Source organism: Acipenser ruthenus, chromosome 12, assembly GCF_902713425.1.
Source record: "Acipenser ruthenus chromosome 12, fAciRut3.2 maternal haplotype, whole genome shotgun sequence".
NCBI classification, from domain to species: domain Eukaryota; kingdom Metazoa; phylum Chordata; class Actinopteri; order Acipenseriformes; family Acipenseridae; genus Acipenser; species Acipenser ruthenus.
This window is the reverse complement of record NC_081200.1, coordinates 4,714,313-4,730,401: the sequence shown is the minus strand read 5'-3', so window position 1 is coordinate 4,730,401 and position 16,089 is coordinate 4,714,313. Positions and strand designations below refer to the sequence as shown.

Sequence of the window (16,089 nt, the reverse complement as noted above, 5' to 3'; positions counted from 1 at the left end):
GTTTTTTTTAAATGTAACCATATTACTCTTTCTATAAATGATTATGAGCTTCTTGGGATTTGCACACAGGAATTAGTTTAATATGAAAGATATTTTTCTGTATATATTATTGTAAATTTCCATTAGCTCTGATTAACGCAAACTGCACCACAGGGAAAAAAAAACACCAACATGCAATGACGTGTAAAGAGACAAATGTTCAGAAATCAGCGAACATGTCTGTGTACTTGACTTATATATGGACACGTTCATCCAGGTCTTTCTTTGAAGGCAAAACAAAACTGCTTAATGAAAATGTGAAAAAAAATCATTGTTAAGAGTAAAATGAACTAAAACCAAGACACTGAATATGAAACAAAGTTTTAATGTTTTTTATTTTACATATCTGTACATACAATTTCCCCAAATAAGTTTCTGAATACAATTGGATGAAATGATATTAACACACTTATTTAAAATGACTTGTGTCAGAAAATCAACATTCACAAAATGTTGAAAACTGATTAAAGTGAACTCATTACCAAAAGGCTACAACTTTACTACAAGACAGGCATGTATCCTTTGACTCGTTTTAGCACCTTCAAATAAAAGTTTATTTGTTGTAAAACTACCATTTGTACCGAATAAAGAGGCCGACTGTAAAATACTGTTCAACTTAAAATTCCTAAAATTCAGAAGTTAGTTTTTAAACAACCTTGTTTTCTTTTTTCCTTTTATATGTTACTAATATCATATTTTCTCCACCTATATATATATATATATATATATATATATATATATATATATATATATATATATATATATATATACACTTTTATTAAAATGCCCAATATTATTTAGTGGCAAATGTATAAAGTTAAAAGAAAGTATGACGACGCAAGGCCAATCACTGCACAGAAAGCTTCAGACAGTTTTGATGATAACACTGACTTTTTTTTTTCTCTTGAAGTGCACCATCTTAAGCATCAGCATTTTTACAATCACAGAAGCAAATTAAAATCTAGCCTTGTTCTTCATTCCCATAAACTTTTTCATTTGGATGGGGGTTTCTCCGTCATATACTTCTGCTGACTTTCAGCATGCCTAGAAAGACAAAAGGTGGGCTGAAATTCATTGACCTGTCAGGAGTGACAGATGATGAACCTATAAGATGAAGACAATAGCTATACTGTACATTATTAAACAATTAAGAAACCTGATTAGAAACCTGACATTTCGTTGCCCTCTAGATGAAAATACTACAGTCTGTTTTACTTCAGGCAGCAAAGATCAGTGAAGAGTGTGGCTTGCTGTCACTGGCATGGTATGGCATTGCATTGTGTTGTATTGCATTGCATTTCACTGTCATGTTCTGGTCTATGAGGTGGGACACAGTTCCTACCTAGTCAGATCTTCAATGTCCACCAGCATGGCATCCTGCTCCATATGCAACTCATCCCTGATAAGCAGCATCTGCACCAGCTCTTCATTTAAACCTGTGCAAACAGAACAACTTACATCTGACATCTATTTGTCATGAGAGAGAGTTGGGATCGCATCTAGTAGTTCAGGTTTGATTGGGTTTCTCAATTAGGAATTTATTTTACGTGTAAACAGAAAGAGAATTAATTTAATCAAGTCTGTCTGTTTTAAAATATCCTGCAATCTTAAATGTTTTACGTATTATGTGATTCATAAAAAATTAACAAAAAAAAAACACATTGTAATTTAGTCTTTTTCACTTCAGGTTTACCAGTTGACACCTATACAGGAACATGTGGACTCAGAGTTCATTATGATGATGATGATGATGATGATGATGATGATGATGATGATGAATTAGTCAAGGAGGTTAAGTGACTTGCTCAGGGTCACAAACAGTGAGTCAGTGGCTGAGCCAGGATTAAGCCCTTTTCTTTACCACCAAGCCTTGTGGGCAAGTCAGAGCAGAGTGCAGCTAGCCAAAGCCAAGTCACATGACAGTGGCCCGTGGATTTGGGAAGGTTTACCACGTGCCTGGCCAGTGCTTTTTTCTTTTTTTTTTCCATATGGTGTGTCTGTGAATCACTGTTACAAACGTCCAGATGATGAAGGATATTAATGTATTTCTGAGAAAGATGAGTGTGAGGGTCATGTGCTGGATTTGAACCGCAAGGCTCTGTCTCCTCTGCTCTTCTCTAATCCCCCAGTCATGCTGTTTATTCCCAGACCCCCACACTCGGAATCTCCAGTGCCGAATGCATAAGCTTTTCAAAACTGACTGCCAAGCAGAGATAAAAAGATAAACCCTCAACAGATGTGAAGAGCTCTCCTGTACCTTAATATAAAAAAAACAGAAAAATCCTGAAAACACCTTAACAGTATATGAAAGAGAGCCAAGAGCAAGAGAATGTTAAATTTAATGCCAGATTAAATATATTAATAGCTTGTTTTTGATATGGGGATACTGTAAATGTAACAGTATTCTCTCAACCTTACTGTCTTTATTTTCCCGTTACCAGCTAATAATTCAAACAATGCACCACAGACAGTGCTTGAGTTGATCTGTTTCATAACCATGTAACTAGTATTAAGTTATAATTTACTTTGTAATTTCATTTGTGTGTTTTGCACAAACCAGTTTGTTATAAACAGTATGACTATGTGGCTGCCATACACTTTAAGGCATGCTAACCTTACGAGGATAAACTGCATTCGTCTGTATTATACAGTACTGTGAGAGTAGGTAGCCGTCGGAACATCAGGTATCTTTGCAAATCTTAGCCAATTCTATTTTAATGTATTGAGTTACATCACTCAATTGCACTAACATTAGCCCCAGAATGAAATTGGTGACCTCCATCATTGTGACTGCCAGTCAGGCTGCAGTGTCTGGTGGCTGACATTCTGTCAGCTGTGCCTCGGAATTCATCGTTCTCCTTATCAATCCCATGTCTTCAGAAAGCACGTCACCCAGAAATACAATATTCTGCCTCGCAGTTTACTTTGACATCCATATTCCTTCTTTTCACCAGATGGAGATGTCAAGACAGCTAGCTTGATTTGTAACTGATGTTATCAAGCCTTTTGTCTCTCCGTGTGCTTCTCTGGTAAGTACCCTGCTTTTTAGATTGCACACACAGCTGCAAGATTTTCTGCCACCTGTGTCTTTACATTGAGTACATTTTTTATAACACTTTCCAATATGCTTTTTATGCTTTGCACATTTTGGTCCATGGCTTTCTGTAGACTAGTTTATTGATTTGACTCTGCCTTGTTTCCTGCTTGGATAAAGCCTATTAATGTTGCCTTCTGCACACATCCACAACCACCCAGTCCCTGGCTTCTATCCTTATCTATAAAGATGCCAAAACATTGTGTGTGACTAATGTCCAAAAAAGACCACTAAAGAACATAAACTTGTGTCTCCTAGCACCCCCACCTAGCCCCCCGGAATGGTTTGCAAAATAACCCACTTACTTTCAATCTGGGAGTGGAGGTCATTAACTATAACTTGCAGCTGACCAATCGTCATGTCCCTCAGGTCTATGGGCTTCAAGCTTCTCTTCATTAAGCATTCACTTATATGAGGCATGTGAGGCAGCTAGGAGAGGGAGAACAACCTTGTTAATCACAAAGCACTTCTCTTCTTCATTTCAAAGTAATTTAAATGCTGCTCTGAACAGTTAATGCCATTTATCAAGCGAGCAGCGTAACACACTGGAAATTAAGAGCTCCAAGGTCCAGAAACACAATTGCACTTATACAGAAATTATGGAGGTTACTGGTTTGGGAGCACATTTCCAATTGATTCCTGATGAAACTGCTGCTTCAGTACCGGTAGTGAAGTGGTGGTGTTTAAGTCACTGCAGCACAATCACTTCTAAAAGTGCTCTGCAGATTGATATTCTTTGTGAAGGAGGGGCAGCACTGTCAGGTCGCTAAATAAAAGTAACCTCATTTTCACTTTCAATGTGTGTCTGTATAATAATCACTGTTGGTTATACCCGACAGGCAAGGAAGGCTGACAACATCAGCTCCTTTATAATTGAAATCATCTCACGCAAACACACAGGGATGTATTTCTGGTCTGGTTGCAACAAATGGTAGCATTCTGCTAACTTGGCAGCAGGTGGCAGACTTGCAATACTACAATATCCCTTCAGTTATCAAGGATCATTGTCTAAAAAAAAAAAAAAAAAATCATAAATGTGGATGGAGCAATTTATTTCAAATAAATCTTTTCTATTTGTCCATAATTTACAGAGATACATTTTTCATTTATTCAGTAATCTTTTATTTTCAGGGTGTTTCTGGTTACCTCATCTTCAGGTGGTAAACTGCCCCCCCCCCTTCTCCCTTTCCTCTGTCCTCTACTCCCATTTGTTTTGATGCAGGCGACTTTCTAATCTATTTAGATAATTCTGTCTTTCGTGTTTCACTTTTATTTTCTACTGTGCCACGGTTTTCTTACGACCTTTGTATCTCACTCTTTGGGGTATTTTTTTTTTTTTAAGGAGTTCCCGTTTCTGCCGTGAGTAAGACTGCTGGTTCTGTACAGTGAGTGTATGCTTGCATGAATACGTGTCATCCTGTCGTCATGTTTAGTATCTTCCCAGCTCAGCTAGCTACTCTCGCAGAGGTGGTATGGTAGTGCTCAGTGGAATTTTTGTGATACTGTTTGATTACCCCCTGTTTGAAGCAGTTTGCTTTGGAACCCGGTGTGGTTACATTCTTTCCGATTTGGTTATCTCTGTGGTTATTTTCTATGCCTGGTACCGACCAGATAAAAAAAGGGGAACCAAATCTCTTGGGCCAAGTTAAACCAGTTTCACAAGTGTGGTTATGCACTAAAGCATTCACTTACAAGCAAAGGAAATGTGTTGGGGGAGAGGGAGGTGGCAGTAAACTTGGTAAACATACTCAACTGAATTGCACTTCTAGTAATGAACAGTCTGTTGAATTCCAGATGGTGTCTTGCCCCTTTTTAAGTAATTCCTTGCTTAGTCCTATTTGACCTCTTTAGGCCTGCATGGCTTGTTAGAATACTGTAACAGGTCGTCAAAAAAAGTAACTGCATTTAAATATTCAGGGTAATATATCAAATAACATAACAATGCCCTTCTCCAAAGACAAAATAAGTCAAGGATTAATGTTTCTTTATTTTTTAATACAAGAGCTATCACGTAACCCATAAAGGTATGATGTTTTCATCAGGTGTGCTTGCCGTGTAACCCTGCCTGTCTGCTATGTTAAAGCACCATGATCACAGAACTATATCCTTCTGAATTGTAAAAAGATCAGCCTCTTTAAAGTGCACTCATGAGTTTCATTATTTCTGACAGCTGGGCACCACTAGATCTAAAGTAAGTCAGCAAACGACATTGCAGAACATAAATTACTGATCCGTCTTTGTTGAATCAGTAAAGATGGTACCAGGTCAAAAAGATATGAAAATGGAGAGCGAACAAAGAGCATTCCTGAGCAGCGAGGATTAAAAATGAGGTTCAAAAACAACCAGACTCAAAACACACATGGGTTCGATACCAGCCCGTATTTAAACATACACTGCTGTACATTGTTAAAACATAGCGCCAAAATGTAAAAATGCTGGCAAATTCAAACAGCCCGAAGCAGTTAATGTAATATATTTTGATCAAGTATGAGGAATGTGAGTGATTAGACACTTCAGCTGAATTTAATGATCTGCCGTAATTACAGGCACTGAAAAAACAGCCTTTGACCTGCAGTGTCTGAGTTCCACCTTACTGGAAGATCAGACCAGAATGGTTAAGCAGACTGGAGTCATTATATTGAATTAGTATTTTAAGAAGACTATGACTGCAATGCTGTTTCCACACCCAAACAAGCACTTTAACAGTTTGATTGATAATTTATCACACACAACTGGGGTATTGGCTGTGAAGGTTATCTCCTGAGTAAATAATGCCTTTTTTGTTGAATTTAAATAATGAAATGCAGAGCAGTTTTCAATTGATTTTAAACCTGGACAGTGGCACGTCATTATGAAGGTGATTGTGCTCACTGTACAAACAGTACACCTCAGTGTTTATTTATGTTAGTTTCATCTAAATGGGATCATGATTTTGTTAAAAAAAATACTTAAAAGGGACAGCAACACCCAACAGTTTGTAATTTTAATGTGTAAAATACAGAATTTGCAAATGAGAAAAACAAAATGGAAAGGTTAATTTAAGTTGTCTCTCTTGTATTAAGCAAATATGTTTTCTTTGCACACTGGTGTAAATAAGTAAGAGAAAGATTTGTGATATATGTTAACCAAACTATTGAAATGAGTGAAAATATTATCATTGGTTCCCTTTTAATTCTGTTAAAGATACTTTGGTTCCTTGTTTCAGTTTGGAAAAAATCCCACCAATGGTTGAGCTGCAATTGGACCTTGTGATCTACAGCAAAAGTTCCAGAATGCAGCAGGTTGACTATGATGTGTTTTGAAATAGAGTGGCCAAAAAATAAATAAATGTGGGCAAAAAAATATATATGTGAGGGACTAAAAGATTCTCAGCACAGTAAAAGAGGTGGGGAATGGATTAAAAGGAAGAACATGGTTTTTAAAGTGCTGATTAGCCTTTCAAATCCTCCCAGGTGTTATTATAAAGCGACTGTACTCACAAGGTCTGCTACGGGAGACTTCTTTCTGTTCTGCTTCTCTACTTCCACCTGCATTTTAGCCATGGGCTTGGCCATGGCAAGTGCCATCTTAGCTTCGGCCTGTAGCTTCTTCTGCCGGGTGAGGAAGTCCATGTCCTCCAAGGACTCCGAGTCCTCTTCAGTAGTGTCACGGTCAGAGTAGGACAAGCTCTGCTTGCTCTGGAAAAGGGATGACATGCTGTATAAACTGGGGCCAGTCTTGTGCATATATTCATGAACCGTATTGCAAACTCCTAATTACAAACTCAGTTTAATATACATTTTCTATCAGAAGACACTAACTATTCTCTTAATTATTCTTTAATTGTGCTAAAATAACACTATAATTCAGTGAATTAAATTTGACTGGAATGGTTCTTCCAATATTCATTTGAGAATAATATATCAGATATGAGTCAAACAGTGTCAGACATGGTAGATAACATCCGAATGCAATTACTCAATGTACTGTATATTGAGAAATCGAAATTTAATGAGGCAAGATATCACCCTGTCTCGATGTTTTGTGGTTATTTCACAGTCATTTGTTACACAGTTCATTGCAGTTGGTGGATTACTTCATGGATAACCAGAGAGGTATCGCCTTGTACTTGAAATCAGAATTATAACCTCCCCAGAATGGATGCATCAATTTATTTACGTGATTATTTTTGCTGTCAGCACATGTGTGGACTTGAACTTCACAACTGGAACCCAAGGCAATGGGCTTTTAAATGACTTTACAAAACAACTGGTTTCAGCACTTTAGAAAAGCAGTCATGGTGTAAACTAGATACAAAATCATGAAAAGCCTGAAACTGGGTCAAGTGATTGCAGTCTAGTATTCTGTATTGTAAAATCTTACACAAGTGAATGCTCCCTTGCTGTATTCTTATCAGATTAATACATAATCAGTTTGAAAAGCTACCATTGGGGAGAGTGGGGTATCCAGGCTGGTTTCAGTCTTGCTGTCATCGGCATCGCTATCTTTGTCACTGCCGCTGTCATTCACGAAGCAGATCTGCAGGTTCATCCCACTTTGAAGACTGCAAAAACAAATTGAACATATAAATTATGTCTTAGAAATCCCTTAAAATGTTAAACCCTTTTGTAAATACCCAAAATCACACTCAAACCAGCTATTAATGACATTAGACCACCTATAAGGTAGCTAATAGTTATGTACCTATAATTTAACAAAGAAAAAAAAACATTAATATGGAAGTAGCTTCACAGAAGGTTATTTATTGAAGCAATAATTATAGGGCACACCAAGTATACAAGGAGAATTCCACTTGTCATATAAATAAGCACCAACGCCTGATAGAGTGGATGTTACCTGCTAGATAATGTAGTGCAGTGGCAGTTTAATGCCCCGATCCACCTAACAAAAGACCAGAACATTAATACTATAAACTGCTAGGATAGAATAATGATTGTTTCACTCTGTGACAATACACAAGGTTTACAACACACAGGCTTGACAATAATACTTTTTTTTATTAGAAGAAATCTGGTTTTAGGCCATGCAAGTTATGTTCTTTATATGGAAGTTTGCATGATTCGGGGCTGACCCCAACCCAAGCCCTTTCTACTGTGAACCATACTCATGTAAATGGATGGATATTTCTCAGCTGGCTGTGGATTAATGGATGTCCTGTTGTTATGCTAGTTGGTAATTAATCCACAATCTTCTGGGATCAGAGTCTCATGTAAATCGCCATTTCGCCCCTTGCTGGGCTGTCAACATAGACTAAGAACACCAAGGCTCAGAACAATTGCCTTACATTGCTGAATTTGCTTACTTTGATTATTTCTTTCTCATCCTTGTCATGGGTATTGATCTCACAGGGGACTCAAGTTTTGCTGTGATCAAAGTAAAGATTTTAAGTTTAATGTTCTACACATTATTGGTCTCTCCTGTAGGTACCCAGTCAATTAACCTTTTTACAATTAAAAAGAGGGAATGGGGGTTCTATATACAATACAGCTTCGGATTCAAATGTATTTATTTATTTATTTTGTCCAGGGCATTAATGTTATAAACTGCAGTGTTTTGCATGGTTTGACTATTCTACTAGCTGTGAGGGCAGCTGTTAACTAAAACGACTGCAAGTACTCCCTTGCTTGATTTGAAACAGGATTAAAAATACAGTAAAACAATCAAATTGTTAAACTACAATAACTGGAGATGACACCATTTAAGACGCAATATTGTAGATGCCTCACTCTGTTGTAGTACAGAAGCAAATCTAGGCTCACGGTATACAATATACTGTGAGAAAAAAAAAATACAAAATACAAAATAAATAAATATGCTAATGTTATACATTTCTACAACCCGGGGAATTTCCTTTCAGAAACATGGGCTTTTATTTTTAGTAGTAAATAACGTCCCCCAGTTTTTCGATTCCCCAGGAGGCATCGCTAGTTGTTAACTGCTTTATTTCTTAAATATATATCAGCATATACTGTATAAGTATATACTGATCAAAACACATGCAAAAAAAAATAATAATTTTGTACCGAATGCTCAGGAGAATGTTGCCTCACTGGTTCATTTTTAGTGATGTCTGTCTCTGGGATTTTCATATGTTGTGCTGGTTGCTGTCTGTCCCATTACTCAAAGGAGTCTCACCAAAAAACACCACAATTTCCAGCAAACGCTAGATTTTAATGGTTCAAAACCCACGACAACTGACTTCTGTAGGTTCTACACTCCAACTGGAAGCAAAATGTTTCACTGAAGTGGGTTATTTAAACTATTTTGTGGTTCTGTATTATTATTATTTATTTCTTAGCAGACGCTCTTATCCAGGGCAACTTACAATTGTTACAAGATATTGCATTATTTTTACATACAATTACATTATTTTTTACACATTACTTTTACATACAATTACCCATTTATACAGTTGGGTTTTTACTGGAGCAATCTAGGTAAAGTACCTTGCTCAAGGGTACAGCAGCAGTGTCCCCCATCTGGGATTGAACCCATGGCCCTCCGGTCAAGAGTCCACAGCCCTGACCACTACTCCTAAAGGTTACTGTAGACTCCGGAGTCCATCTGAGTTGTTTAATCTAACTTTAACAACAACAAAAAAGTTCCATATTGTGGTTGCATACATATATAGAATGCATTATCTCAAAATTCAGTTTGATCTTAAAATGAAATCTAATGATAAGCTACACTGATAATAACTTTATTTTGGTGCAACCCTTCTAAAAGTTGACCACAGTATTGTTGCACTTTCCTCATGGTTATACTATGCCTTTACCATAGTTTACTCTGGTTTGCTATGTTCTTTTTTTAATATGCTTTATCATACCTCTCTGTGCTTCATTACACTTTACTATGCTTTTACAATGGGAAACTTTTATAGGGATAAGAACATGAAAAATCTAGTCCGACTGTATGACTTGATGTTTTATTGCAAGAAGATCTTAAGTGAACACATTATAATGTGGGAAGGAAACAGCAAAAATAATTGGAAGCAGTTTCTAAAACACAAAAATTGCGTGGCTGTAAACTGTACCCATGAATGTGAAACATGCTCTAGAAATCCTTAGGTTAATAAAATATAAATAAAAGAGAACTCCTCTCATAAATGCAGATTCATAATTGCTGATACAGTATTGTTTTGTGATGGCTATTTTTATGATTTGTATCTGCTATTACCTTGTTCAGTTAACCACAGAACATCATTATTTTAGAAATAAGCATCTTTCAGGACACTGCAGGGAGAATGCTGTTTAAAAGTACATTGTGCATTAACATTAATTATATAACAATAAGCAAAATCCAAGGCAAACTAAACACAAGGAACATGTCATGAATGGATTTCTACTGACAGATTTGAAAAGGTTACTCCAAAAAACAAGCTTTGGGTGGGAGCTAACATGTTTACTTGCTGTATCGTCAGTTGAACAGAAAACCATTAGACTCTGCAATGAAGCAGTTCTCATCTGGGATGAACTGAATAAAAAGCTGCTCTCATTAGTTTGTACTACCACCTACTGGCCACCCTCAGCATGACAGTCAACAGTTCTGTACCGCAATCTCTCTCTTACTTTTTACATTTAATTGTAGGCAAAACTATTTTAAGATGATACGATTCTTGTGATATGTGTCCATTAATTGTGTACTACGAAGATTAAGAACTTATGATGCTGGTATAAACATTAACTTAAACAACAAAATCAACTAAGCCTGTTCTGTGCAGTGTGTTCCTCCCTGTTTTAAAGCAGATCATTCGGCTTGTAGGTGGTTCACTCTTACCGTGAAGACAGACTAGGCTTTCCACTCTTGCTGCAGCTGGTATAAATCCCTGGACCATCATCAAAGAAACTGCCCAGTGCCAGCTTCTGTCGGATCGATTCTCTTTCATTCTTTTGGGCCTAAAAACAAATACATGAAGAATGGCAATGGTTAGGTGGAGGTATAGCATGGGCTTTACTATTGCTTTTCCAGTTCCAGTTTCAGTCACGTTCTTTAACATAGTGGGTCACCGCTAGAAAACAGCAGGCTGTGAATACTGTATGATGCAATATGCAAATGAGCGATGCTGTCATTAAGGCACTCTACTGTGTTGTTGATGGTTTTCATGATGAGGATGGATATACCAAGCTGCAGATTAAATACACTGACACACGTTTGAAGGTGATGGCATTGCTTATTCAAGAAATACAACACTTTTCTCTATGAAAACCAGACCGCAATGTACACTAGGAAACGTACAGGAGAATTGAAATAATGGCAGAACCCTGTGCTGAGATCCAAAGCAGAACATAACAAGAGTCAGTTTGCCTTAACTGACTACTGGTAACAAAAACAAGCATTGACTTGTGACATTTTCAAAGAACAGAAGGTGGGTGTCAGTTTACATGTGCTGGCATGTGGGAATGAAGATCTTTTCAGGAAGACAACCTTGCATTGAGATGGGTCTCTAATGCTACTATTACTTTTAACCTGTGAGGATTACTCAGTCCACCAGGAAAAAAACACAATCCCTCCAAAATGCTTTTTCCAGAAGAAGAAAGACCGAAGCAATGAGTGCTTTTGTGCTTGTTGATTTTTTTCTCTTCACTAATGGACATTGGTCTTTCAATAGCTTTTAACAAGAGGCATCCATTTAGCAGAGGTCAAACTCATTTCAAAGAGTGCGGAATGACCTTCAACCTCTTGCCCTTAGAGCAATTAGGAACAAAAAAAAACAAAAACATATGGTTAATCCTAGAGCAACATTGTTTATTAAATGTTCAGTCACCTCATGACTGATGCATGTCTTACATGTCAGTTAAACAAAGCCTCAAAGCAAAGCTAGAATGCCAGACTTGGTTTTAATGCCAGATCTTGGTTTTAGTTAAAATTCAGCAAGTGTCTGAACAAAACGTATTTTTTTATTTTTATCCTTTGGCTTGTCATTAAATTAACATTTTTTATTTCACATTAGTGAATAAACAAAACCTTAATTATCTAAATAAATAGATGTTACGTTGGTAAATGCACTGGTGATGACAGTTGCTATTAAAATGATGATTTATTTGTCAATTTTACAACATGGGCCTTTTCTCTGGTAAAGCACGACATTATGGAGACATTCAAAGAAACAAGATTGCGAGACAGGGGGCCTCTGGGGAGGGGGAGCAGGGTTGAAGTTCACGCAAACGTAACGTCATGTCACTGTCATATAAACAGCAGCAGGGAAAGTGGTCAGCTAACCACAACTGAATGTAAGGCTTCACATGCTGATAAAACTCCACAGCAATTTCATTAATGACAGTGCAGGTTTCCTTTTGAAACACTGAACTGAGGCCAGGTAAACTCTTTTCAACAACAGAACAGACTCTATTACTCAGTGCAGGAAACCGCCAGCCACATTCCAAACTCTTTCAATCTGCTACCTGCTACTAATGTGTGCCACAGTTCTTGTGCATAGACTGGAGTCATTTCAGCACAAGAAAATAAATGGTAATGCTCAGTAGAGCATGCAACTCCCATACATGAAAAATAATATCAGCTACTGTTTCAGACGAACAGCAGCTAATTACACAAGCTGTCAGGTTGTCAATTTAAAAATATGAATTGCCTGATGCTTCCAGTGGACGGCTTGAATTCAATTTGAAAGCAGATCATTCATTGCCTTGGGATTTGAAGCTGTTTCGATGGGGATGGGATTTACATGAAGCTGCATAGAAGACATAGGCTGTAGACAGAGTTGTAATTTCAAAGTTAATTAGCACAAGAAGGTAGATCACCATGACAAACCTCCACTATATGCACTTGTAAAACTGCGAGTTTGCCATACTCCAAGGTGCACTCATGCTTCATATACAGTAGCCCCAGATTCAGACTCAATTGCTTGTGCTAGAGTATATCCGGACCAAGATTCTCTAGATTGCTACTATATACAGCAGTTGGGATACACCTACCCCAGCAACTATTGTTTGAAGTGGATAAAAGGCATGGTGCCACATCACCACAGCTGGAAACTGTATGAAGAAGCAGAATAGGCAAACTGCCAACTGTTCTTAAGCAAACAGACAACCGGGCAGCAAGTCAAGCAAACGACAGAGGCGATCCTCTGGGAAATACAGAGCTGGCTGCTTTTTACCCTTTAGTTGCACCTGCCTGGCAGACCATTCACAATGACTTCAGTCAAGGATGTCTGCTGTTCAAAATAATCCCTTACAAGCTAGCTTGTGCACATGAACCCCATGGTATCCTCAGACATTATCCATGACATTTCCAATGAATGACACCAGCTCTGTAATTCATCTGCTATTTCAATTCTTTCAATTTGAATAAACATATAACAGACACACGTATTCACCCATTACCTTAAAAGAAACGCCATTCAATTCTGTTATATTTTTTATTATAATTGTGCAATTAAAAAAAAAAAACATTGACGCCACCGTGTCTGTTCTGGGGCAATTAGCATAATCCCTGTTCACAGATGAACAGAGATGGAGCCTGCTTATTGATTCCTGGTGGCATTGTTAATGGTAACAATCAGCAGGGACCAGCAGCTTGGCACAGAGCTCTGCATGGTACACGAACGCAGCACTGTCACAGGCACTCACAACAGAAGCTGCTTCAATCAACAATCACACACATTACCTCACAAACCACTTCAGGGTTACCGCTTCTTTATTTGTTTATTTCACTCGCGTTGCAGATAACGAATTGCTATCAGCTCTTATTAAAATGCCTGTGTCTGTTGACTTGCTATTAAATCACACAGCTATGCCGTACAGTAGATTGTGGTCATTCAGATGTAGATATTTCTTCATTTACCCTCTGGTTTCAAATCTGCTATGCATGCATAACACTAAACTTGGATAAGGAAAACCTTCAGAGTGGAAATTATTTGCTATTTTCTTTTTCTTTCTTTTCTTTTTTTTTTTTTTTATAAATAATTGTCTCAATTCCTAGTTTAATTTCCAGGTCTACGCTGTACAGAAATCGACTGTTGGCAGGCATTGCCCTTTCCATACAAAATTGCCTAAAAAAAAATAAAAGGAAATTTGAATGACACTATTTGGAAGATATTTTGAGAAGCTTGCGAGAAACCACTGATTATGCAGCCTTATGTAAACTGTGCAAAAATGATACGCCCACATAATCGCATTAAACTGTAGGCAATGTTAATAAGTGTTCTTTTAGGGAAGAATTCTGCTTCCCAGCAAAGCAGCAGGAGGGGTTTCTATTGAGGTCCTGCCTTACCAGCTGCTTAGAATTTCTCTAGCCTATGATTGAATCCCAATAGTCTGCAAAATGTGTTTTTTCTATGTTTAAATACACTTCAGTATATGTCTGATTGCTGCTGATTACTTAGTACATGTTTAACAACATTACACATACTTACTCGTTTTGCCTTGTTGTCTGTTTGCTCAATTATTATCTAGGTTTGCCACCTGTCCCTGTTTTCCCTGGGTCATCCCAATTTAGAGGAAGGTGTCCCAGGGAAATCAATAAATGAAGAACTAGTTAGATAAATCAGGATACAATATTACTACAAGAGACGCACAATATGAATTGGTTGTCAATACCATAGTAGTGAGTCAATGTTTCCTATTGGATGAATATAGGATTTCTAAAGGACCTCCTCTACATTCTTTATCTGACCTTGTAAACTCAACAATGGAAGAGACACAGGTTTCTTATCGGCAGTGGAAAGGGAAGGGAGGGTAAAGAGAATACATGCCGTATGTTTCCAGTTCATCTGCATTTCTGTTTCCGACTTTTCAATTGAATTAGCCGAATCTGGTCAAAATGATAGCTTATCCTGCCCAAGTACAGGCAGTGATTTCTACCATTCCTGCAGAACTTTTTGTTTGAATAATTATATACTTTAGAACAAAATACACAAAAAACACAGGCAAACAAAGCTCCACTCATGCAGTACAACACTCCTCCATTTTAATGCTGTTAAGAGGCTATTTGTGTTCACAGAATGCAAGTGCTAGAGGAAAGCCATTATGGGGCAAATATAAGCCATGACTGCCTTATAATGAGGGAACACTGTGTGCAGTTAGTGGTTTGAAAAGATATACACTTTAGTAAGGCTATACAGTCCTTTAGGTGCTTGAAGAGCTTTTTTTCACACAGCCATGCATTTCCTGTTGGTAAAAGCAGTAACCAGCTATGCTTTGTACAAAACAACTGCTGGGTGAACAATTAAGCACATGTGAAAGTGACAGGGCTGACAGCATGTTAAATGCAGGATGGTCTAAAATCACAAACTACTTCAAACCTTGATCAGGGGGCACTTACCAAAAACAACACAACTACCAATGATTCAATGCTAACCCAAGGCAGTGTGTTTGCCAGTGCTTTCACGTCATACAATGTGCCTATGTTTTGACTGCAAGTAAAGTACCAGTATGTACTGCAAGGATCCTGCATTTTGTCTTGAACTGAGTGTATTTACAAGGGTAGTCTAATCCTTAGGTCTAAACTGCATAAGGATTGTAATGTTATTTTTGGTGATTTGTGGAACCACAGATTACTAGAACTGTGGACAGTTTTTCAAAGTGATTTTGCAATCTTATAATTTGTGATCGAGATTACTTTTATTATCTCGATGGCTTTGATCAGTTTTTTCAGAAAATGTCACTGCTGGATTACTTTTATCCAGATTAAAAATAATTACGATTACAATGTTTGTTTGTTTTTTTGTAAAAATGAATCTCGATCACAAACTACAGGATTACAAAATCCAGATCACTGTAAATCCAGATTATGTTTTGAAAAACAGCCCCAGTGTGGTCCAGTGGTTAAAGAAAACGGCTTGTAATCAGGAGGTCCCCGGTTCAAATCCCACCTCAGCCACTGACTCATTGTGTGACCCTGAGCAAGTCACTTCACCTCCTTGTGCTCCGTCTTTCGGGTGAGACATAGTTGTAAGTGACTCTGCAGCTGATGCATAGTTCACACACCCTAGTCTCTGTAAG

General features: G+C 37.6%; 1 protein-coding gene across 9 annotated transcripts in view; it reads right to left on the bottom strand.

Moving 5' to 3' along the window:
* Window positions 1-357: 357 nt before the first annotated feature.
* The window catches only part of LOC117417069 (schwannomin-interacting protein 1), a 161,448-nt gene continuing 145,716 nt past the window's right edge, over window positions 358-16,089 (bottom strand). For all 9 annotated transcript variants that reach the window (XM_034028778.3, XM_034028777.3, XM_034028782.3 and 6 more), the window contains 6 exons: window positions 10,910-11,028; window positions 7,559-7,676; window positions 6,613-6,810; window positions 3,439-3,562; window positions 1,382-1,475; window positions 358-1,083 (listed from right to left, as the gene is read on the bottom strand). In XM_034028778.3, the coding sequence (XP_033884669.2) occupies window positions 1,032-1,083; window positions 1,382-1,475; window positions 3,439-3,562; window positions 6,613-6,810; window positions 7,559-7,676; window positions 10,910-11,028 (705 nt within the window). In that variant the 3' untranslated portion in view covers window positions 358-1,031. The remainder of the gene's footprint in view (window positions 1,084-1,381; window positions 1,476-3,438; window positions 3,563-6,612; window positions 6,811-7,558; window positions 7,677-10,909; window positions 11,029-16,089) is intronic.